The sequence below is a fragment of the Hemitrygon akajei genome, chromosome 4, assembly GCF_048418815.1.
Source record: "Hemitrygon akajei chromosome 4, sHemAka1.3, whole genome shotgun sequence".
NCBI lineage: Eukaryota > Metazoa > Chordata > Chondrichthyes > Myliobatiformes > Dasyatidae > Hemitrygon > Hemitrygon akajei.
Window position 1 is genome coordinate 190686825 of NC_133127.1, and position 27115 is coordinate 190713939.

The 27115-nt window shown below is 38.8% G+C and overlaps 1 protein-coding gene across 1 annotated transcript in view; it reads right to left on the reverse strand.

Annotated features, from left to right (window-relative positions):
• Positions 1-26002, reverse strand: part of aqp11 (aquaporin 11) — a 40554-nt gene extending 14552 nt beyond the window's left edge. Inside the window, exon 1 of the mRNA XM_073044257.1 lies at positions 24437-26002. Within this exon, the coding sequence (XP_072900358.1) occupies positions 24437-25079 (643 nt within the window). The 5' untranslated portion in view covers positions 25080-26002. The remainder of the gene's footprint in view (positions 1-24436) is intronic.
• Between the last annotated feature and the right edge of the window lie 1113 nt (positions 26003-27115).

A 27115-nucleotide genomic window follows, 5' to 3' on the forward strand; every position in this document is an offset into this window, starting at 1 on the left:
ACCTTATGTGTTAATTGTAATAAATATTGGCAATATGGATAAGATTATTAATTTTGTTTCTTGGAATACTAATGGTTTAAATCATCTGATCAAATGGAAAAAAATATTCAAAGTATTCCACAGAATGAATGCTAATATTATCTTTGTACAAGAGACTCATGTGAGGAAGGTGGATAGTCAATGTTTTTTTAGGTTTTGGAAAGGCCAACAGTATCACTTGAATTCCCAAGCCAAAGTAAGAGGCGTTTCCATTTTTATAGATTCTTCAACCTCCTTTATACACTATGAAACAATTTCAGACCCACAAGGTAGATTTTTGCTTATTACTGGTCTACTTTTTAATCAAAAAGTTGTTTTAGTTAATGTTTATGCTCCAAACACTGATTGTCCTGAATTTTTTAAGTGTCTATTTACATCCTTTCCTAACTTGAATCAGTACATGCTGATAATGGGTGGGGATTTTAACTGTTGTTTAAACCCTTCGATGGATAGATCTAAGCACATCCAAGCTCTTCTGAATAAATCGGCCTCTCTTATTAATTTTTTTGTGATTGATTCTGGAATTTCCGAAATTTGGCGTTTTTTTTACACCCCAATGACAAAGAGTTTTCATACTTTTCTCATGTTTATCATAATTACTCAAGAATTGATTACTTTTTTTATTGATCACTGTTTACTTACAGATGTTATTGATTGTAAATATGACTCCATTACCATTTCTGACCATGCACCTTTGAAGCTATCTATTAAGACAATGGACTCATCTACTAATGCTAAATCTTGGAGGTTCAACTCTATTTTATTGCAGGATTTAGACTTTCTTAATTTTATTAAACAACAAATTGATTTGCTTTTCTCAACAAATTCTACAGCAGAGATCTCTAGTGGAATTTTATGGGACACTTTTAAAGCATTTATTCGTGGACAGATTATTTCACTGCTTATTATTTTCCTAACTCTGCTGGAGTTAGGAAACAAACTAATTCTAAAATATTAACATTGGTTGATAAAATCAAAGCAATTGTTAAGATTTAGTCAGTGACCCCCAGCAAAGAACTTTATAAAGAAAGCGTTGAACTTCAAATGGAGCATAGTTTGTTATTATCCTCTTCGATTGAATATCAGTTAATTAAATCTAGAACCCAGTTTTATGTACATGGAGATAAATCTGGCAAATTATTGGCTAATCAACTGAAAACTGCTTCAGTTAAACAACAAATTACTAGGATTCGTAAACGAGATGGCACTCTGACGATCGACCATAAAGAGATAAATAAAGCCTTTCAAGATTTTTATAATTCTTTATATCAATCAGAATTTGTTGAGGATTCTTCTATAATAGATGAATTTTTAAGAAAATAGAATATCCCAAAATTAACAACAGAGGACAGTGTATTCCTAGATGCACCTATTACGGAAACTGAAATAAAAGAGGCTACTTATTCAATGAATTCCGGTAAAGCTCCTGGTCCAGATGGTTATACTGTAGAATTTTTTAAATTCTTTTCATCTATACTCTCTTCTTGGCTTTGTAAAATTTTTAAAGATGCATTAACTATAGGTAAATTGCCACAATCTTTTTATGAAACCTCTATTTCTTTAATTCTTAAAAAAAGATAAAGACCCCATTGAATGTGCATCCTATCGGCCTATATCCTTGCTGAATACGGATTTTAAGATTTTTAGTAAAATTTTGGCCACTAGATTAGAAAATATATTACCTCAAATTATTTCTGAAGATCAGACTGGATTTATTAAAAACCACTACTCATCTTTTAACATTAGAAAATTAATTAATATTATTTATATTCCTTCACCCAAAATACCAGAATGTGTCATTTCCTTAGATACTGAAAAAGCATTTGATAGAGTTGAATGGCCATATTTATTTAATACGTTGCAACATTTTAATTTTAGTTCGAAATTTATATCATGGATTAAATATACTATAAACCTTTGGCTTTGGTCTTTACCAATAATCAAAGATCTCCTTTTTTTCAGTTATTCCGTGGTACAAGGCAAGGTTGTCCTTTAAGTCCTTTACTATTTGACATTGTTTTGGAACCTTTAGCTATAGCCATTCGTGAATCACCTAATATTTTGGGTATTACTCGTGGGGAAGGGACATATAAGTTATCATTATAAGCTGATGATTTGTTACTATACATATCCGACCCTGAGAGATTTATTCCTACTATTCCGCCCTTGCTTGCTCAATTTAGTAACTTTTCTGGTTACATATTGAATTTTAGTAAGAGCGAATTATTTCCATTAAATGTGCAAGTTCCAATTTATAAACATTTACCATTTAAAGTTGTCACAGATTATTTACTTATTTGGGTATTAAAATTACCAAAAAAACATAAAGATATATTTAAAGTTAATTTTTTACCTTTAATTGACCAAATTAAGCAATTTGTTACCAGGTGGTCTCCATTATCTTTGTCATTGGTTGGTCAAATTAATGCTATTAAGATGACGGTATTACCCAAATTCTTATATTTATTTCAAGCATTACCAATTTTTATTCCTAAATCTTTTTTTGATATTATTGACTCCAAAATATCTTCCTATCTGTGGCAGAATAAAAATCCTAGACTAAGCAAAAAATATTTACAGAAGCCTAAGAAGGAGGGTGGTTTGGCTTTGTCAAACCTGAGATTTTACTATTGGGCAGTTAATATACGCTATTTAATATTTTGGACACAAGAATCGACTATAGCAGCTTGCCCACAATGGGTAAATTTGGAATGGAAATCTGTACAAGACTTTTCATTGTTTTCAATTTTAGGATTTTCACTTCCTTTTTCTTTATCTAATTGAATAAACAAATAACTAATCCTATAGTTAAACATAAATTGCGAATATGGTTTCAATTTCGTAAATTTTTTGGCTTGAATAAGTTTATCTTATCAAGCCCTATAATATCTTTCTTTTTCAGCCCTCTTTTATGGATCAACTGTTTGTTTCATGGAAAACGAAAGGTATAACATGTTCTCGTGATCTTTTAGATATTAGTTTTATGTCCTTTGAACAGCTATCTAATAAATATAATTCACCTAAAACTCATTTTTTTAGATTTTGCAAGTTAGAATTTTTTTGAATAATGAGTTAAACAGTTTTTTCCGAAATTATGTCCATCAGACATTACGGAAATTTTTTTAGCTCTGAATCCTTGTCAGAAGGGTTTAGTAGCCATCATTTATAATTTGATCATGAAAATACAGCCAGAAGTATCAGAAAAAATTAAGAAGGAATGGGAAAAAGAACTTCATTGTCTTATACCCACTGAGCAGTGGGAGAAAATTTTACAATTAGGCAATTTTTCTTCTGTTTGTGCTAAACATGCCCTAATACAATTTAAGGTTGTACATAGAGCTCATATGTCTAAGGATAAACTTGCTTGATTTTATTCTTATGTTAATCCAACCTGTGACAGATGTCATTCTGAAGTTGCTTCATTGACCCACATGTTTTGGTCTTGCCCTTGTTTGCAAAATTACTGGAAAGATATTTTCGTATTATTTCAACAGTTCTGAATATCAATTTCCAACCGCATCCTATTACTACAATTTTTGGTTTACCAATGGCGGATAATAGTCATTTATTCCCCCTCAGCCCGACAGATGATTGCATTTGTTACATTAATGGCTAGAAGATCTATTCTATTGAATTGGAAAGAAATTAATCCTCCAACTATATTTCAGTGGTTTTCTCAAACTATCTCTTGTTTGAGCTTAGAAAATATTAGAAGTGTTGTCTTTGATCCTTCAGTTAAATTTGAAGAAACTTGGAGACCATTTATTCAACATTTTCATATGAGTTAAATTGTCTTTTCCTAAACCTCACTTTTATTATCCTTAATTATTTGGATGGAGGTACGGAGTTATTGGCACTACTGTATATATTTGACATAATGCAATGGCCCATGTTGGTTAGTTTTTTTTTCTTTTTCTCTTTTTTTTGGTTTTTTTTACATCTTTTGTTTGTAATTACCATGAGTTTGGGAGGTTATTATATATTGATTATCATCTATTTGAATGTTTATTTAAACTATTAACTATGTACTCTCAAACTCTCTGTATTCATGTTTCATTTATGTTTGTTTAAAAATTAATAAAAAGATTTTTTTTTAAAAGGTGAGAAATTATCTTTGTGTACATTGTCCTAGCAGTCTGAGGTCGACTACTTTATAAGGTAATCAAGTGATCTTTCTCTCGAAATACCACTGTTGCTGGGCATGTGACGATGGGGATAGCTAAAAAATTGTTTCCTGTGTACATGACAAAAAATGGTACAAAAAAAACTCTGTACCTCTATGCCTTCATAGAGCATTCCTCGTACAGGCCCATGTGTGCCTTAGAAGGGCTCTCTCTCTGGTAGCGAGCTACTAAATAAAAAAGCTGTTGCTTTATTCTCCGTAGTACTGTGTGTTCTTGCATTGGGTAACAGGTAATAATTAGAAGGAAGGTTTAACAGTTCAGATCAAACATCAGAATGGGGAAGAAATGTAATCTAAGTGACTTTGACCATGGAATGATTGTTGATGCCAGAGTATCTTAGAAATTGCTGATCTTCTGGGATTTTCACACACAAAAGTGCGAGAAACAAAAACATCCCATTAGTGGCAGTTCTGTGGGTGAAAATGCCATTTTAGTGAGAGAGGTCAGAGGAGAATGGTTAGACAGGTTTAAGAGACAGGAGGGCAACAATATCTCAAATAACCACACGTTACAACAGTGTTGTGCAGAAGAGCCTTTCTGAATACACAATATGTCGAACCTTGAAGCAGGTGGGCTACAGCAGCAGAAGACCATGAGCATACACTCAGTGGCCACTATATTAGGTACATGAGATACCTAATAAAGTGACCACTATGTGGTTATTCAAGCAGCTGCAAAAACCTCAAGAAAACCCGAGCTCAAGGGAAACTTCCATAACTTTTCCTTGGTGTAGAATTCCAAAGCCTTCACCATCTGTTTAAAGTGAATAAAGGAAAGTTTGAGGGTCATGTTAAAAGTCGTGCCCCCCCTCCCCCCACAGAGAGTGGTATGTGCCTGAAATGCACTGAATAATTTTTCTGAAGATCAGACTGGATTTATTAAAAACCACTACTCATCTTTTAACATTAGAAAATTAATTAATATTATTTATATTCCTTCACCCAAAATACCAGAATGTGTCATTTCCTTAGATACTGAAAAAGCATTTGATAGAGTTGAATGGCCATATTTATTTAATACGTTGCAACATTTTAATTTTAGTTCGAAATTTATATCATGGATTAAATATACTATAAACCTTTGGCTTTGGTCTTTACCAATAATCAAAGATCTCCTTTTTTTCAGTTATTCCGTGGTACAAGGCAAGGTTGTCCTTTAAGTCCTTTACTATTTGACATTGTTTTGGAACCTTTAGCTATAGCCATTCGTGAATCACCTAATATTTTGGGTATTACTCGTGGGGAAGGGACATATAAGTTATCATTATAAGCTGATGATTTGTTACTATACATATCCGACCCTGAGAGATTTATTCCTACTATTCCGCCCTTGCTTGCTCAATTTAGTAACTTTTCTGGTTACATATTGAATTTTAGTAAGAGCGAATTATTTCCATTAAATGTGCAAGTTCCAATTTATAAACATTTACCATTTAAAGTTGTCACAGATTATTTACTTATTTGGGTATTAAAATTACCAAAAAAACATAAAGATATATTTAAAGTTAATTTTTTACCTTTAATTGACCAAATTAAGCAATTTGTTACCAGGTGGTCTCCATTATCTTTGTCATTGGTTGGTCAAATTAATGCTATTAAGATGACGGTATTACCCAAATTCTTATATTTATTTCAAGCATTACCAATTTTTATTCCTAAATCTTTTTTTGATATTATTGACTCCAAAATATCTTCCTATCTGTGGCAGAATAAAAATCCTAGACTAAGCAAAAAATATTTACAGAAGCCTAAGAAGGAGGGTGGTTTGGCTTTGTCAAACCTGAGATTTTACTATTGGGCAGTTAATATACGCTATTTAATATTTTGGACACAAGAATCGACTATAGCAGCTTGCCCACAATGGGTAAATTTGGAATGGAAATCTGTACAAGACTTTTCATTGTTTTCAATTTTAGGATTTTCACTTCCTTTTTCTTTATCTAATTGAATAAACAAATAACTAATCCTATAGTTAAACATAAATTGCGAATATGGTTTCAATTTCGTAAATTTTTTGGTTTGAATAAGTTTATCTTATCAAGCCCTATAATATCTTTCTTTTTCAGCCCTCTTTTATGGATCAACTGTTTGTTTCATGGAAAACGAAAGGTATAACATGTTCTCGTGATCTTTTAGATATTAGTTTTATGTCCTTTGAACAGCTATCTAATAAATATAATTCACCTAAAACTCATTTTTTTAGATTTTGCAAGTTAGAATTTTTTTGAATAATGAGTTAAACAGTTTTTTCCGAAATTATGTCCATCAGACATTACGGAAATTTTTTTAGCTCTGAATCCTTGTCAGAAGGGTTTAGTAGCCATCATTTATAATTTGATCATGAAAATACAGCCAGAAGTATCAGAAAAAATTAAGAAGGAATGGGAAAAAGAACTTCATTGTCTTATACCCACTGAGCAGTGGGAGAAAATTTTACAATTAGGCAATTTTTCTTCTGTTTGTGCTAAACATGCCCTAATACAATTTAAGGTTGTACATAGAGCTCATATGTCTAAGGATAAACTTGCTTGATTTTATTCTTATGTTAATCCAACCTGTGACAGATGTCATTCTGAAGTTGCTTCATTGACCCACATGTTTTGGTCTTGCCCTTGTTTGCAAAATTACTGGAAAGATATTTTCGTATTATTTCAACAGTTCTGAATATCAATTTCCAACCGCATCCTATTACTACAATTTTTGGTTTACCAATGGCGGATAATAGTCATTTATTCCCCCTCAGCCCGACAGATGATTGCATTTGTTACATTAATGGCTAGAAGATCTATTCTATTGAATTGGAAAGAAATTAATCCTCCAACTATATTTCAGTGGTTTTCTCAAACTATCTCTTGTTTGAGCTTAGAAAATATTAGAAGTGTTGTCTTTGATCCTTCAGTTAAATTTGAAGAAACTTGGAGACCATTTATTCAACATTTTCATATGAGTTAAATTGTCTTTTCCTAAACCTCACTTTTATTATCCTTAATTATTTGGATGGAGGTACGGAGTTATTGGCACTACTGTATATATTTGACATAATGCAATGGCCCATGTTGGTTAGTTTTTTTTTCTTTTTCTCTTTTTTTTGGTTTTTTTTACATCTTTTGTTTGTAATTACCATGAGTTTGGGAGGTTATTATATATTGATTATCATCTATTTGAATGTTTATTTAAACTATTAACTATGTACTCTCAAACTCTCTGTATTCATGTTTCATTTATGTTTGTTTAAAAATTAATAAAAAGATTTTTTTTTAAAAGGTGAGAAATTATCTTTGTGTACATTGTCCTAGCAGTCTGAGGTCGACTACCTTATAAGGTAATCAAGTGATCTTTCTCTCGAAATACCACTGTTGCTGGGCATGTGACGATGGGGATAGCTAAAAAATTGTTTCCTGTGTACATGACAAAAAATGGTACAAAATAAACTCTGTACCTCTATGCCTTCATAGAGCATTCCTCATACAGGCCCATGTGTGCCTTAGGAGGGCTCTCTCTCTGGTAGCGAGCTACTAAATAAAAAAGCTGTTGCTTTATTCTCCGTAGTACTGTGTGTTCTTGCATTGGGTAACAGGTAATAATTAGAAGGAAGGTTTAACAGTTCAGATCAAACATCAGAATGGGGAAGAAATGTAATCTAAGTGACTTTGACCATGGAATGATTGTTGATGCCAGAATATCTTAGAAATTGCTGATCTTCTGGGATTTTCACACACAAAAGTGTGAGAAACAAAAACATCCCATTAGTGGCAGTTCTGTGGGTGAAAATGACATTTTAGTGAGAGAGGTCAGAGGAGAATGGTTAGACAGGGTTAAGTGACAGGAGGGCAACAATATCTCAAATAACCACACATTACAACAGTGTTGTGCAGAAGAGCCTTTCTGAATACACAATATGTCGAACCTTGAAGCAGGTGGGCTACAGCAGCAGAAGACCATGAGCATACACTCAGTGGCCACTATATTAGGTACATGAGATACCTAATAAAGTGACCACTATGTGGTTATTCAAGCAGCTGCAAAAACCTCAAGAAAACCCGAGCTCAAGGGAAACTTCCATAACTTTTCCTTGGTGTAGAATTCCAAAGCCTTCACCATCTGTTTAAAGTGAATAAAGGAAAGTTTGAGGGTCATGTTAAAAGTCGTGCCCCCCCTCCCCCCACAGAGAGTGGTATGTGCCTGAAATGCACTGAATAATTTTTCTGAAGATCAGACTGGATTTATTAAAAACCACTACTCATCTTTTAACATTAGAAAATTAATTAATATTATTTATATTCCTTCACCCAAAATACCAGAATGTGTCATTTCCTTAGATACTGAAAAAGCATTTGATAGAGTTGAATGGCCATATTTATTTAATACGTTGCAACATTTTAATTTTAGTTCGAAATTTATATCATGGATTAAATATACTATAAACCTTTGGCTTTGGTCTTTACCAATAATCAAAGATCTCCTTTTTTTCAGTTATTCCATGGTACAAGGCAAGGTTGTCCTTTAAGTCCTTTACTATTTGACATTGTTTTGGAACCTTTAGCTATAGCCATTTGTGAATCACCTAATATTTTGGGTATTATTCGTGGGGAAGGGACATATAAGTTATCATTATAAGCTGATGATTTGTTACTATACATATCCGACCCTGAGAGATCTATTCCTACTATTCCGTCCTTGCTTGCTCAGTTTAGTAACTTTTCTGGTTACATATTGAATTTTAGTAAGAGCGAATTATTTCCATTAAATGTGCAAGTTCCAATTTATAAACATTTACCATTTAAAGTTGTCACAGATTATTTACTTATTTGGGTATTAAAATTACCAAAAAAACATAAAGATATATTTAAAGTTAACTTTTTACCTTTAATTGACCAAATTAAGCAATTTGTTACCAGGTGGTCTCCATTATCTTTGTCATTGGTTGGTCAAATGAATGCTATTAAGATGATGGTATTACCCAAATTCTTATATTTATTTCAAGCATTACCAATTTTTATTCCTAAATCTTTTTTTGATATTATTGACTCCAAAATATCTTCCTATCTGTGGCAGAATAAAAATCCTAGACTAAGCAAAAAATATTTACAGAAGCCTAAGAAGGAGGGTGGTTTGGCTTTGTCAAACCTGAGATTTTACTATTGGGCAGTTAATATACGCTATTTAATATTTTGGACACAAGAATCGACTATAGCAGCTTGCCCACAATGGGTAAATTTGGAATGAAAATCTGTACAAGACTTTTCATTGTTTTCAATTTTAGGATTTCCATTTCCTTTTTCTTTATCTAATTGAATAAACAAATAACTAATCCTATAGTTAAACATAAATTGCGAAGATGGTTTCAATTTCGTAAATTTTTTGGCTTGAATAAGTTTATCTTATCCAAATTCCAAAGCCCTCACCATCTGTTTAAAGTGAATAAAGGAAAGTTTGAGGGTCATGTTAAAAGTCGTCATCCCCCCCCCCCCCCCCCACAGAGAGTGGTATGTGCCTGAAATGCACTGTCATGGTTGGTGGTAGATATTAATATCGGGGAAACTTCAAAGGCTGTTGGATTGGCACACAGATGTAAGAAAAATGGAGGAAGGATTAGATTGATTATGGAGTAGGTTACTATAGGTTGGCACGATATCTTTGGTTGGCCTGCAGTGTGTTGTACTCAATGTGCCCTCCAATTTTTTTCTTCTTTTACAGCTGTGCTGACCAACCCTTGCTCTGAACAGGAAATAGCTATACGGCCTGAAAACTGTACAGTATTTTATATTAACATTAGAAAAAACAAAATTCCAGCGACATGGTATCAAAGGCTACATTTGCAGGAGCATTTTAGCTTAGAGGGAACAGTGGCTGTACTGGTCTATGTTCTATGTTCATACTCCTAGATAAGATTCATTGGCAGCAAGTGAACCATTTCTCAAACCCTGTCGGTTACACATAATCATTAAACTGCTCACTTCTAGTTAACTGGTAACTTGGAAAACAAGTCTCACTGACAACTCAGCCTGTGTAAACAAGGAACCGATTATTAGCATTGGGCATCTACTCACATAAATCATTCATACCAGAACGTACTGTGCCTGTCAGGGTTACTACTTAACCCAGTTCAGAATGATCTGATTAACAACTCCACACAACTTCTCTGCTCCTATCACTTACACATAAGCAAGTCTTTATCCCTTTTTACCACAGGCCACAAGATAGTGTAGCAGTTAACGCAAGGCTTTACAGTGCCAACGATCAGAAGATCAGGGTTCAATTCCCACCACTGTCTATCATGCTGTGACTGAATGGGTTTTACCAGGTGCTCCGGTTTCCTCTCATATTCCAAAGTAGAACGGGATAGGTCCCCCAATACAACCTCCGATTATTGACTCAAATGACCTTTCACTGGAGGTTTTGATGTACATATGACAAATAAAGCTAATATGTAATCTTTTCTATAAATGGATCTAGGTCTAGAATGAAAAAAAAGACGTAGATCAAGCAGTATCTGTAGAAAGAATTAATGTCGCTGATTGATTATTTCTCAGAAATGGTAAAAATTAGCAACGCCTTTAATAAGGTGATGTAATATGTCTTGAAGGACAATGGAAAAATAAGCAGCACTGCAGTGTCCACTCCAGGGCAAGCCTGGAGTTCTTGTGATGCCTAGTCATCAAGATTCCCCTCTCGGCCTCACCAATGTACTCCAAAGGAAAGCAAAGAAATAAGTTTGGCAACAGATTGTCTGCAGGAGCTGCTGGAAGGATGTTCAGTGATGTCCAGCTACCTTAGGGCTCCACTCCGGATTTTCTGTCTGGGTTTACTCCCATTGCTTTCATCTCTCCTGAGGTTGCCCACAAGGCTGTGGGCCATAGTGGAGACAGAGAAAAACAGTGGTGGTGCTGGTGGACAGAGGGTGGGTGACCCTTTTATGTGGTAACCTTCCGAAAATAAGATTACAGGTATTCACAGTAAATCCAATAACCGTGATTGAATCAATGAAATACCGCACCCAATAAGGCAGACAACTAGTGTGCAAAAGACAACAAACTGTGCAAGTAGAAAAGAAAAAAATGAAATAACAACGATAAATAAATAAGCAATAAATATCAAGAACATGAGATGAACAGTCCTTGAAAGTGAGTCGATAGGTTGTGGGAATTGTACAGTGATGGGGCAAATAAAGTTATTCCCTATAGTTCAAGAGCCTGATAGTTGAGGGGTAATAAATGTTCCTGAACCTGGTGGCGAGTCCTGAGGCTTCTGTACCTTCTTCCTGATTGCAGTAGTGAGACCTGATCTTCTGATTGCTATAAAGCTAGTGTGGCACTATAAAGCTATGCTGCATTGTGGCCCAGTGTTTGGAAAGCAAGAGGAAACTGGAGCACCTAGAGGAAACTTACACGATCACGGGGAGAACATATTACAGACTGCAACAGAATTGAACCACGATTGCTGGCAATATAACGCATTACACTAACTGCTATATTACTGTGCCATACACAGTACTGAGTGATGAGATAAGAGCTGAGAAGTAGGGACAGTTGGAATAATTATTCTTCCAGCTTGAAAAAGACAGCCTGAATCACCTTTTTGTCTGCCCCTCATTTCCATCAATTAGGAGATTTTTTTTTTATTGCTTAACTTAAAAAATGCCAGGAGAGCATCGTCAGATGCCGATGTGAAAATATACAATTTCTTTTCACTAATAAAACCTGGTGCTGGCAATAAATTTCAACAGTGGTGAAATACAAATTACCCTTGTTGTTCATTTTGCTTGGCTTGACAAGCTGACCAATCTATTTGTGTGTGAAGAGTAGTGGCGAGAAATGCTGGCAGGGTAAAGGTGCAGGCGGGAATGGGGGTAGGTGGTAACAAACAAAGGATGTTTGTAGTTATACGAAAGGAAATTTAAACTATATTGTAGAAATCACTAAAGAAAGATGTGAATCAGGCAGCAATTGTCATCCTTACTGATTTTGATTCATACTCAGTTGTACCAAAATGCTGATTTAATTAGTTGGGGCAACAGTGGTATAGTTAATATAGCCACTGCCTCAGAGCTGGAGGCTGAGGTTCAATCCTGATCTGAGGGTTTATGAGGTATTTATCAAACCATACTGGGAGTATTGTGAGCAGTTTTGGGCCCATTATCTAAGAAAAGATGTAATGGTATTGGAGAGGGTCATGAAAATTATTTCAGCAATGAAAGGGTTAATGTACAAGGAATGTTTGATGGTTCTGGGGCCTATACTCACTGGAATTTAGAATAATGGGGGATGAGGGAATCTCATTGAAACCTACTGAGTATTGAAATGCCTAGATAGAGTGGATGTGGAGAGGATGTTTCCTGTAGTGAGAGAGTCCAGAACCAGAGGGTACAGCCTCAGAATATAAGGACGTCTATTTAGAACAGAGATGAGGAGGAACTTCTTCAGCCAGAGGATGGTGAATCCATGAAATTCATTGCCACATACTGCTGTGAAGTCAAGTCAATGGATATATTTAAAGTGGAGGTTGATAGATTGAGTAGTCAGGATGTCAAAGTTACGTGGAGAAGGCTGGAGAATGGGATTGAGAAGGATAATAAATCAGCCATGTTGGAATGACCCCATTCTGTTCCTATGAAAAGAGTACAGTTGACGTTTCGGCCCAAAACACCAACTACACTCTTTTCTTAGATGCTCCCTGGCCTGCTGAGTTCCTCCTACATTTTGTGTGTGCGCTCAGATTTCCAGCTTCTGCAGATTTTCTCTTATTTGTCATTCTGTCCCTGTCTTACGATCAGTCAGTATAGAGTCTGCACGTTCTCCCTGTGACCGTGTGGGTTTATTCTGGGTGCTTGGCTTCTTCCCTTATCTCACAGACGTAGTCTGATAGATTAGTTGCCTGCTATAAATTACCCCTAGGCAAACTATGGAATCTAGATGGAAGTATGAATCTGTGGGAAGAGTAAAACAGAACTTAAGTAGGATTTCTACAAATGGATGGTTGATGTGACGGACTGAAAGACTGCTTTCCATGCTGCATCTGTGTCTCTGTCTATAAAAACCAATACAAAGGGCAAACCCAACCAAAAACAGAAACCTAAATTTAAAGTTCTAATTATACTGCACACAATCAGACATCTGATTTATCTGAAAAACTCCATCTACCTTGTCATCACTGCTATGCAGTGGCTTCATTCACAATGGGCAAACTAGAGTGGTAAGATAAAAGAATACAGGAGAGTGTGGAACTTGCCTTCATAAAAAGACTTAAGACCATTTCAACTATGCATTTAAGGGGATATTGGATAAACCCATGATGGAGAGAACACATTGACTGGGATCAAGTGTAAACATTAACTCCGCCATGGACAGCCGCAAGGCCAGCTGTGATAGGAGGAGACCCAGAGCTACAGAACCACCAACAGGAGCTCCAAAGACCTCATCCTTGGGCGAGGAAGGATCTTCAACACCAAGAAGATGGGTACAGCTAGGGAACAACTTGAAAAACTGACCCCAGGTGATGGGAGTAAGTAAAAATTAACAATCTTCGCTGACTCTGTGGGCACCCACGTTTATTCCAGAGGGCCTGCAGTGCTCCAATCCTATGTGGAATTTACTTCATTACACTCTATTGAACCTAGCAGCGACAGAGAAGACTATTCTGGGAGTCCCTGTGGATACTGGTGACTGCTTGTGTACGTTACGTGCATGCAAAAACTCCTACCTTCCTTATGAAAATTTTACATCTTCAAATGGTAACAGAGTCCTAGCTTGCAAAGTCTATTAAAATGCAAAATCCTTCTCTCAAACTAAGTGGGTGCAAAGTATTCCCCAGACTAGTTTGAAAACAGAAAAAGGGATGAAGGATGTTAGAAATGAAATATATGTTGCAAATAAATTTCATTTCTTACATATCCTTCATGCCTCTGAAGATTTTTCTACGTACTTAAATAGGGAAATGGATAATGAAGAAGGTATCAACGAGTATGAGAGAGAGTAAATGTTGTCAATCAGCCATGATCATTTTTGTTACTTAGAGATTTAACATAGTAACAGGCCTTCTGGCCTGACACAAACACACCATTCAATTACACCCACATAATCAATTATCATCTTTGGACAGTGAGAGAAAACCCACGCGGTCACAGGGAGAATGCCCAAACTCCTTACAGACACAGGCGGGAATCGAACCCAAGTCATTGATGCTGTAATAGTGTCACGCTAACCATTCAGATCGAACGGAAGAACTGGTATTAAGGGCCAAACAGCCAATTCCTGCTCCTATTTTCTGTTTTTGTATTTTCAATCCACAAAGTACAAAGCCTTATTCCTCCAATGAAGGACATTTTATTGTATTTAGAGATGCAGCACAGTAACAAGTCCTTCTGGCCCAACAAGCTCACACCACCCAAACACACCATGTGACCAATTACGCTATGTGTCTCTGGAATGTGGGAGGAAGCTGAAGCACCCAGAGGAAACCCACACAATCACAAGGAGAACATACAAACGCTTAACAGACAGCAGTGGGAATCAAACCTGAGTCACTGGTACTGTAATAACATTACACTAACTGCTACACGACCATACTGCCCCAAATATGAATTAATGCTCAACAAACGTGCAATCACAGCAGTACAATTTGTTTCTTTTTATTAATCAGCTTTGACCAGACAGATTTCTCCAAAATAGATGCATGGTACCAATTAGAGAGTAGTGTTGCACAGCAAGTGTCTTGTGTTCAAATCTCTGCAATGGGACTGAAACCCACAACCTTCTGGATCAGGAGGCAAGACTGCATGTTGCCACCAAGCCTCAGAAGAGCAAAGGACTTGAACAGGCCTATATTACAAAAGTTATTGATATAAATAAGGTGAAAGGTCACTGGGGTTGGCCAGATGCATAGTGCTGAAGTGACAACCAGGCTTTTTATATGTCAGCAGGTAAGAAAGGCTGAGTGGGCTACTCCTGTTTCTAAAAGGCATGGTTTGTGTATTAATAACCATATAACTATATAACAATTACAGTATAGAAACAGGCCATCGCGGCCCTTCTAGTCCGTGCCGAATGCATACTCTCACCTAGTCCCACCTACCTGCACTCAGCCCATAAGCTTCCATTCCTTTCCTGCCATATACCTATCCAATTTTACTTTAAATTACAATACCAAACCCGCTTCTACCACTTCTACTGGAAGCTCGTTCCACACGTCTACCACTCTCTGAATAAAGAAATTCCCCCTCGTGTAACCCCTAAACTTTTGTCCCCTAACTCTGAACTCATGTCCTCTTGTTTGAATCTCCCCTACTCTCAATGGAAAAAGCCTATCAACGTCAACCCTCATAATTTTAAATACCTCTATCAATTCCCCCCTCAACCTTCTACGCTCCAAAGAATAAAGACCTAACTTGTTCAACCTTTCCCTGTAACGTAGGTGCTGAAACCCAGGTAACATTCTAGTAAATCTCTTCTGTACTCTCTCTATTTTGTTGACATCTTTCCTATAATTCAGTGACCAGAACTGTACACAATACTCCAAATTTGGCCTCACCAATGCCTTGTACAATTTTAACATTTCATCCCAACGCCTATACTCAATGCTCTGATTTATAAAGGCCAGCATACCAAAAGCTTTCTTCACCACCCTATCCCCATGAGATTCCACCTTCAGGGAACTATGCACCATTATTCCTAGATCACTCTGTTCTACTGCATTCTTCGATGCCCTACCATTTACCATGTATGTCCTATTTGGATTATTCCTACCAAAATGTAGCACCTCACACTTATCAGCATTAAACTCCATCTGCCATTGTTCAGCCCACTCTTCTAACTGGCCTAAATCTCTCTGCAAGCTTTGAAAACCTACTTCATTATCCACAACACCACCGATCTTCGTATCATCTGCATACTTACTAATCCAATTTACCACCCCATCATCCAGATCATTAGTGTATATGATAAACGACACTGAACCCAGTACAGATCCCTGAGGCACACCACTAGTTACCGGACTCCAACATGACAGTTATCCGCCATTACTCTCTAGCATCTCCCATCCAGCCACTGTTGAATCCATTTTATTACTTCAATATTAACACCTAACGATTGAACCTTCCTAACTAACCTTCCATGTGGAACCTTGTCAAAGGCCTTACTGAAGTCCATATAGACAACATCCACTGCTTTACCCTCATCAACTTTCCTAGTAACCTCTTCAAAAAATTCAATAAGATTTGTTAAACATGACCTTCCATGCACAAATCCATGTTGACTGTTCCTAATCAGATCCTGTCTATCCAGCTAATTATATATACCATCTCTAAGAATACCTTCCATTAATTTACCCACCACTAATGTCAAACTGACAGGCCTATAATTGCTAGGTTTACTCTTAGAACCCTTTTTAAACAATGGAACCACATGAGCAATACGCCAATCCTCCGGCACCATCCCCATTTCTAATGACATTTGAAATATTTCTGTCAGAGCCCCTGCTATTTCTACACTAACTTCCCTCAAGGTCCTAGGGAATATCCGGAGATTTATCCACTTTTATATTCCTTAAAAGCGCCAGCACTTCCTCCTCTTTAATCGTCATGGTTTCCATAACTTCCCTACTTGTTTCCTTTACCTTACACAGTTCAATATCCTTCTCCTTAGTGAATACCGAAGAAAATAAATTGTTCAAAGACTCCCCCATCGCTCTTGGCTCCAACATAACTGTCCTCTCTGATTTTCTAAGGGACCAATTTTATCCCTCACTATCCTTTTGCTATTAATATAACTGTAGAAACCCTTTGGATTTATTTTCACTTTACTTGCCAAAGCAACCTTGTATCTTCTTTTAGCTTTTCTAATTTCTTTCTTAAGATTCTTTTTACATTCTTTATGTTCCTCGAGAACCTCATTTACTCCAAGCTGCCTATATTTATTGTAGATCTCTCTCTTTTTCCAAACCAAGTTTCCAATATCCCTTGAAAACCATGGCTCTCTCAAACTTTTAACCTTTCCTTTCAACCTAACAGGAACATAAAAGATTCTGTACCCTCAAAATTTCAGCTTTAAATGGCCTCCATTTCTCTATTACATCCTTCCCATAAAACAAATTGTCCCAATCCACTCCTCCTAAATCCTTTCGCATCTCCTCAGAGTTAGCCTTTCTCCAATCAAAAATCTCAACCCCGGGTCCAGTCCATCCTTCTCCATAATTATATTGAAACTAATGGCATTGTGATCACTGGACCCGAAGTGCTCCCCAACACACATCTCCATCACCTGACCTATCTCATTCCCTAACAGGAGATCCAACACTGCCCATTCTCTAGTTGGTAACCCTATGTATTGCTGCAAAAAACTAATGTGGTAGGTAACTGTGTAGAATTCCCACTGCACTTTGTATAAATACTGCAAAGTGTATAAATTGTGAAACTCCTATAAACATAGAGTTTATAATCAAACTATGCTTTGCTTACATTCACTTTAATCGAATTCCATTAAATGGTCACCTCTTTATAGAGCTCTACAACTCATATTCTCAGTATATTTACATTTTTATTATTTGCACAATTTGTCTTTTGTACATTGTGTTAAAGAATCATTCCTTGTAATAATGACCAGTGAGGCACAGAGAATCTGTATTTATTGACAAGTAACTTTTATTGTTTTGACTAAAAAGCACATGGGTTCACAATCTAATTAGCCGTGTTCACTCTTCTAGAATCCTTGACTCTCCCTGAACAGTCAATGAAGAGAAAAGGTACTACCCTGGAAAGGAGTCTACACTGGACAGGTGTTCCTTGTGGTCCTGATCTCCATGTGTCCGTGGGGTCCTCCTTATCCACAATGGTTGGTCTCTGGTTGCTGGAGAGCTATCGCCCCCTGCATATTTGGAGCTCCTGACTTATAGTGTTCCTCATTAATTGAACTGGTGGATTTCCATCCAATTGGCTCAAGGTCACCTTCTTACTGGTTTTTGGACAGGGGTATAACCAACACTGTTTCATGGTTCTGCTCACCCCAGCCTTGTGTATTCGTGTCTTTCAAATCTTACTGGTCTAAACCAGTTAAATGAGGCAGCCCAGACAGAATCTAAAAAGATTACAGATTGCTTCTGACATTTTACATAATAAGTAGCTACTCATCTGAGAATGGTCTCAGATTTAGCAGTTCCTTGTGTCCACATTCAATTGCTCTGATTAGATTGTCCCAGAGCAAGAATCAGTTCAGAGTCCAAGCCCTTTAGATAATAAATAGCTATTTATCTGAGAATGCTCTCAGGTTTAGCAGATGATTTAATTGCTCTGATTAGATTATCCTGGAGCAAGATTCAGTTCAGAGTTCACAAAATGGGGGGAACAAAGACAACTGATTTGTCTGCTTCCCCTGTCCTTTGATTAGACTGTAGTTTCTTCAAGCCAATAGTTGCCAGGCTTTGTTTTATAGTTTTACATGAACTTTATTGTATTGTTTCCTCCTGTAAATGCTTTCAAGAAAATAAATCCAGTTGTACAGTGGATTCCAGTTAATTGAGACACACTAGGATGGCTGCTCCAATCAGCTGAAGTTTCAAGGAAGTAGTTAAAAAGCATTAAAAAAAAAAGACAAACTAACATTTAACTGAGTAACAAATCATGTATTTAAATGAATACAAATTAGAACACCACCAGTAGAACCAATGGTTATCCATCATATTTGACGATGACAGGAGACTTGAGTGGGAGAGTTTTTAAAAATGTAAAAAACTGTTGCACCAGGGCAATTCTAATCTCACGACCTCACAAATCCAGATCCAGTGGTACGAGTAGATGTCATATCTGGGGTCTTCTTTTGTTGCAGTGGATGACCATGATTTCTTCTTTGTCTCATCATGTTCTTCACTCTCCATGGAGTGTTGCCAAACCTCTTTCCTGCTAGTTGGATCTCACTGCAGATCTCATCCATCCAGACCGCCAGAACTCATTTTGCATTTGAGGACAGGCATGTCCTTATCTCACCAAGGTACGAGACCTGCCAGCTACCCTCAGACAGTTTAGCCTTCCTGTGAAAGTGGTGTACCAGGATATGACCATTGTTACATGCAAACAGCTACTTGGAGCCAGAGGTGAGAGCTGAGTGTCTGGTGGGGCCCAAAGGTAACATTCAAGATGATTGTCGATACCTTCAAATTCTTCATCAGAGTTCCTAACTTGAAGTAGTGACATAGTTTCATTTTCACTCCCAGCTGTTTCTAGCCTTTCCCTGTAAACTTTGATGCTCTGACTAATAAACCTACCAACCTCCACGTTAAATGTACCCAATCACTCACCTCCACAGCAGTCAAATTCACCACCCTCTGGCTAAAGAAATTTCTCCTGATCTCTGTACTAGCGATGACCTTCTATTCTGAGGCTATGCCCGTTCCTAAATTCCCCTGCCATAGGAAACATCTTCACCACATCCACTATCTAGTCTTCTCAATATTCAACAGGTGATCAACGAGATCTCCAAGACATCTCTACTCTTGTCCTCAAACCCTTGTGCGACAAAGATTAACCTACATTGGCTTCCTCCTTTCTTACAGCTGACATTTTAGAAACTGAAAAGGGATATAAAGTTCTCAGAACACCAACACCAATTTGTTGATAATTATATACTTCTAATGTTGATCTGGTCAGACAGACATGGATATCGAAGATCAGGGAACCACATGGAATTGAGATGCCAATCAGTCGCAATCTAAATTAAATGGCCTTTCTGTTTCAATGATCCTCTTTACTCCTTGAGGATCCTAATATATAGAGCCATAGCACAGAAATAGGCCGTTCATCCCAACAGCTTCATGTCGATCCAATGCTTATCTAAGGTAGTCCCATTGGCCTGCATTTGGTCTACATTCTCCTAAACCTACAGTTTATTGTATACTGTGGTTCAGTGAACAAATATGCTCGTGTATATTCCTTGTAGGTATTCTTTGCCTCAGCACAGAAGTCACCAGTGTGCTATTCGGCCTCTAAAAGCCTACACTCATACACCTGTGCATTTATTCTCAGTCTTGTCTGGGAAGGCCGGCCGGTGTCACTTACATGGTATAATTACAGAGACAAATTTTACCCCAATGAACATCCATGAGCAGTATACAGCTTCAGCAGCCTGGGTTCAATCCTGACATTGGGTGCAGCCCGTATGGACTTTGTACTTCTCCCATTTTTTTCCTCATATTGCAAAGATTTACAGGTCACAATGTTAACTAACTACTATCAATTACCTGTAGTAGTTTAAAAACGCAAACATGAGGAAATCTGCAGATGCTGGAAATTCAAGCCACACACACAAAATGCTGGTGGAACGCAGCAGGCCAGGCAGCATCTATAGGAAGAACAGTCGACGTTTCGCGTGACAAAGGGTCTCGGCCTGAAACGTCGACTGTACTTCTTCCTATAGATGCTGGCTGGCCTGCTGCGTTCCACCAACATTTTGCGTGTGTTACCTGTGTAAGTGATCAGTTTGACAACTGGGGTACATTAATGCCCTTCTAAGAGAATAGTTTACAGAGAAATAAATGGGAGAATGGATTATTGGGAATGTTGTGAAAACCCACACCAATTCGATGTGCTGAACACCTCTGTCATAAGGAAATATATGACAAGCACACGCACACAAAATGCTGCAGGAACTCAGCAAGTCAGGCAGCATCTATGGAGGGGAATAAACAGTTAAAGTTTCAGGCTGAGATCTTTCATCAGAAGCGTTTATCACAAGGGGCAAGTCTACGGGGGGGGGGGTTAATTCAACTGAGTCTGAGCAAAATTAAAAGGGATTTCAGATTCAATGAAGTTTATTGTTGGATGCATGTATCCGGTGCTATATTGTTTAAAGCTTTCAATAGTCTGGGACCAGAGTACATCAAGAATCACTTTCATTTTATAATCCTGCTCGACCTCTCAGGTCTTCTTCCACCCATCTCTTAAATTTAAACAGTCTCCCTCAAATGATAATTGGCAGGTCAGGCTTTTTGGACTATGCTCCTAAACTGTGGAATTCAATATCCAAACCTATATGGGATACAGACTCAGTTGACACTTTTAAACACCAACTCAAAACCTAGTTAATTAACCTTGCTTTTAACAAACATCTATTTATCTTTGAGTTTCATGTTCACACCTTATTCCATTGTAAAGCACTTTGAACTACATAATCTATATGAAAAGTGCTTTATAAATTACACTATTATTATTACAACAACTCTAATCCATGCCTGCTCTGGATTATACATGACTCCAAGCACACTGTGTGATCGATTCTTAACTGTTTCCTCAACTTTGAGGGTAACTAGACACGAACAATAATTAACACAAAGTACACTAGGTCAAATCAACACGTGCAAAAGCTGGATGAACTCAGCAGGTCGGGCAGCACCTGTTGAAATGAGCAGTCAACATTTCGGGCCGAGACCGATTGATTGGTTGCTCATTTCAACGGATGCTGCCCGACCTGCTGAGTTCATCCAGCTTTTGTACGTGTTGACATGAACAATAATTGCTGGAAGATGTACATTTGAAGACCTCTTTTGTACAATAAGATGGACTTTTGATCTCACAATCTACCTCAATATAATCTTGCACTTGTCAACCTGCACTGCACTTTCTCTGTAGCTGTTACACTTTATTCTGCATTCTGTTATTTTTTTCCCTTGTTCTACCTCAATACACTGTGGTCAAGTGATCGGCTATGTATGAACAGTGTGCAAGACAAGCTTTTCATTGTATCTCAATACCTGTCACAATTCTGAACATTTCTAATACATTCTGTGTACAAACAGTAAATAATTGTTTTGGTGTACTGTGGTGATTGGAGATAGGTAGAGGAAGACCAGACTCTCCTTTCCCAGTAGCAGATATGAGATACAAGAGACTGCAAGATGCTGGAATCTAGACCAAAATAAAACTGCTGGAGAAACTCACTGGGTTGAGTACAATCTGAGGAGGAATATGGACAGTTGATGCTTCAGGTCAAGACACTTAAGACATCAACCATTCATTACCCACAGTAGGTGCTGCTTGATCCGCAGTCCCTCCAGCAATTTTGTTTTTGTTGTAGAATTAAGCCATTCAGCCCTTCTAGTCTCCTCCACCATTTAATCATGGCTGATTTATTATCCCTCTCAACCCCATTCTCCTGCTTTCTCCCTCTAACCATTGATGCCCTTACCAATCAAGAACCTATCAACCTCCACTATAAATATACCCTTCTTGCAAGCTTTCTTCCTGTCCTTCCACCTTGCATAATTACCCAGTCTGGATCCTTGAATCAATTCTGAAAATCCTTCTTCAGTGACTTGCAAGTATAAGCAGTACTCTTGCAAATCACCATCTGTGAAAGAGTGTGCCATACTTTCCATGCAGGGAAACTGTGAGAACATTCTTCTCCCAATGTTTTCCTTATGTATTTCCAATTTTTCAACATTGTACTTTTTGCCTGGATTAAATTGAAATTCCTATCCTGCAGTATCATATTTAGAACATTCATTTCTATGTGTAGATCGGCTAGGTATGCCACATCTCCGCGTAGAAGTTAAATCTTGTTTCCGAAGCTCTTGTTGACTGAGCAAAAAATTCAACCAGTGTCAAAAAGATCAAAGAAACATTTTAAGCAGCAGCAGTCTTTTGACAGCTAATGCACTTCAGTGTGAAGAAGCAAATGTTCAAACTCTTCATCATTATCGTGGCATAACTGGCAAAATATTCTGCTATTTAATGGATGAGCTTTAATTTTGCTGATAGCAGATATTACAAGAATCATGCTTGAAAAAAAGTCACTGGCTGAGGTTTTTGTCTGCGAGATGTTGATGATGAATTACACAATGGATTGCAAACAGACTTGGAATTCCTTCTGTCATAAATGCCACTAAACCAAAATGACAACCTGTCATACCCAGTCTCCATCTGTTGCATAAGAAATCATGTTCCTAATTGGGATACTTTCATCCTTATTATACATTCTGAGTTCATTGTAGATTGATTCTCTGTTGATATTTAACTTCTTACAAAACAGAATCTCTTCATAAAATTTTCCATTTTTGATAAGCTGTACCATATGCCATTAGCAATGCCTCATTGTCTCGCACAGTTGACTCAACCAGTTGTATCCCAAATTCTGGTGGAACGCAGCAGGCCAGGCAGCATCTATAGGAAGAAGCACTGTTGACATTTCGGGCTGAGACTCTTCATTAGGACGAAGGGTCTCAGCCCGAAACGTCGACAGTGCTTTTTCCTATAGATGCTGCATGGCCTGCTGTGTTCCACCAGCATTTTGTGTGTGTTGTTTGAATTTCCAGCATTTGCAGATTTCCTCGTGTATCCCAAATTCTGATTTTATGGAGCTCTGTGCGTAGTTGATACTCAAAGTCTTCAATTATTTCGTCAATATGACAAGCTAGAGTTATTACTCACAGGAATTGACTTTAAAATACTAGTACAGTCGGCCCTCCTTATCCGCGGATTCAATCAACCGCGGATCTGGAAAACCTGGAAGTTCTCTCTCCAGCACCCATTATTTAAGTATGTATAGACTAATTTTTCTTGTCATTATTCCCTAAACAGTACAGTATAACAACTATTTACATAGCATTTATGTTGTATTAGGTATTATAAGTAATCTAGAAATGACTTAAAAGTACAGGCAGTCCCCAGGTTATGAACGAGTTCCGCTCCTGAGTCTCTCTTTAAGTTGTATTTGAACTCGGAACAGGTACATCCGGTATTATTTAGAGTCAGTTAGTCAAATGTTTTTCTTAGTATATAGTACATATTTTACCTTTCTATGCATATAAAACACTTTAAAAGTAATTTTTGGTATCCGCGGGGGGTCTCGGAACCAATCCCCCACGGATAAGGAGGGCCGACTGTATCCATTTTGAGACAGTGGTAAGCACTTCTGATACAACAGGCATTATTAATCTTTCACCAATTGTATGAGATTTTCCACACTTTGCTATCATTTTGTAAATGTTATAAAGAAGCATTGAGACCACCATTAAGGTCGCCTTGCACTCCATGCCATCGGACCCTGATCTATTAAGGAAAGTGCGGTAGCTGTCTGTGCATCATCTTCCCCACATTAAACAGTCATTTTAAAGACTTCTCCATGAAGTGTATAACCCCTTAGGAGAGCATCATACTCAACTCAAGTGATCACACAAAAAATACCGACTCAACCTGCAAGTTAACATTTCTATTCCAGAGGAGGAGTTGGACTGTACCTGCAAACACCAGGAAAGTTACTACTCCAGCAATCTGGTGCATCTTGGACCTAGCGCTGTGGTGCTGTAGCCTGAAGAGGACAGCTCTCACGATGAAAGCACAGGCAAACTCCACGAACATCCCACTGTTTAATGTGCTGGTGTTCAGTGCCGAGGTACACTTGCATTGGCGTTGGGAGTGATGCTGGTGCAGGTCAGACATGTGGAGGGCCCAGATCATCTGGGAGAGGCTGCGAGCAACCAAGGCAGCTGTCAGCTGAACCAGCACCTTAGAAAGGGTCAGCAGACTGCCGCAATGGCCGCAGAGGTACTGCTCCAGGGAACTCACTGGGTTGCAGGTGGCATTGCCAAAGGTGGAGATGTGGACCAGGGTGATGAGGTAGACGATCACCAGTGCTGGGACTAAGCCGGGCAGCGCCCCTGAGAGCCCCAGCAGACGCAGCTCATGGGTGCAGAGGCACAGCTGCAGGGTGGAGAAGAACTCGGCGGCCAGCTCCAAGAATGGGGCTTGACTCTGCCCGCTCCGCCTCAGCTGGCGCGGTGAGCGCCGGGGCTGCAGCATCGCCCTGGCCATGCGCCGCAGAGCCTGACACACCACCACTGTGCCAGCCACTGTCGCAAGCGAGACCAGGACGTCGTCCATTGCAAGGCTGGCCTAACAGCTGCGGGACAAGGGGAGTGTGGGGAGGGCCTTAAGGGTAATAGGGCCTCTTCTGGGTGAAAGCTCTGCTGGAGGACTACCTGGTGCCAGGTGCCCTGGGTGGGAGGGGTGTGAAGGAGCAAACCCCAGTTGAAAGAGCTTGGACAACCGTAATGATGGGAGAGTTAAATAAAACCTTGAGCTGATATATCTGCTGGGGTAATTGGGGAGGCTAAACACACCCCCCCCCCCAATCAAGGGAAGTAATCTACTGAAAGGAGAATTAAACCCTACTGGGTGAAATTAAATCCCTTTTTGGAAGACATAATTGCCAACAAGGGCAAAGTTTAAACCAGGATAGTTAACACCCTGCTTGGAGATTTTCTCTCTCTCTCTGCAGGAGGAACTGAGGCAGGTAAACTCTGGTTTACTGCCCTTTAAAGCAGATTAAAGCCTTTGTTGGAGGTACACTCCTACTAGGTGAGGGAAACCTGCTGGGTGAATTTAAACCCTCTGCTGGGTCTCTTGACATAGTTTAGACCCCCTGCTGGTGAAGTTTGTGAAATCTGCGGGATTAAACTGGCGGGGTTTAAATCCTCTGTCGGGGAAACGGAGTGGTTAAACTCTCTGCTAGGGAATTCAGCTGAATTTAAATCACCAGTCGGTAATCTAACGAGTGAGAGAGAGGACACCCTCTGTGGGGAGAGCTAGGGTGAGGGAAACCTACTGCTAGTGTTACTTTAAATCCCCTGCGGGAGGGATGGGGCGAGTTTGAAGCCTCGATCGGTGGAGGGGAGGGTGTTACGCCGGTGGGGTGGGGAGGCTCACGGTGTCCGCCGCTCCGTCCCTGTGACCGCACCGCACCGTCCCGCGCCTGCGCCGCGCTCCGCTCCGCTCGAGCCGCCGCCGCTGCTCGCCCCGAGCCGCTGAACACGTGGAGGTGTTGGAGGGGGCGGGGCCGATGTGGGCGTGGTCTGTCCGTGGGAGGGGAAGGCTCCGCCCGTAGAGGGGGCGGGGTCGCCCCGTGGGCCGTTGACGTGCGACGGCGAGCGACCAATCAGAGAAGGTGCCCGAGCGGGCGGGTCCTCTACGGGGAGGGACTCTCCGGGGTTGAGGATGGAAGAGGGGTTGGGGGGGTGCAGTGTGAGTACAGGCGAGAGGAGTCGTAGTGTTTGTCATATGGACAATTACTGATGATGGCAGGGGGCAATTGATATGAATTTGGGTTGTTGAGCACCAGTCATTGGGTATGACAAGAGCCGGGGCAATTATAACAGAGGTGGTGGGATAGAGGTGGGTGGCAGAGGTTTAGCTATGGGGAGAACAACACTGGAGTGGGCAAGAGCAGGGGACAATATTGTCCAGGGCAGGAGCTGGAGTGGTGGCAGTTGACAGGAATCAGGGCTGTGCACGAGCCTCTGGGGAAGGGCAATTATGGAGCAGCGCAGCATCCGCTCGAATTAGCAAATGGAGACACGAGAGACTGCACCTGCTGAAATCTGGAGCATAATATAAACTGCTTTAGGAAGTCAGCAGTTTAGAGACACGAGTTACTGCAGATACTTCAATCTGAAGCATCGCGAATAAAAACACCTCCACGTGTTCTTTTACAAACTAGGGAGAATTCTAAAAAAAATTTAAACAATGGTTGACATTTTGCAATAAAAATTGTGGTGTGCATAGACACAGCATCTACTTTGGCTTAGGCATCCTATGTACAAACACTTATGTACCAGGTGTCTCTTTATGGATTTATATTCCAATGTTCTTTCTTTATCTTATTGGGTTCTTTTTGCACTGCACTGGATCTGGAGTAACAATTATTTTGTTTTCCTTTACACTGGGAAATGGCATTAAACAATAACGAATCTTGAAATAGTTTGAAATAAAAACTGAAGATGCTGGGCTAGGGCTAGACAGCATCTGTAAAAACAGAAACAGTTAAAAATTCAGGATTATGACATTTTGTCAGAACTGCAAAGACTATAAGACAAAGAAGCAGAATTAGGCCATTTGGCCCATCAACTCTGCATTTTCAG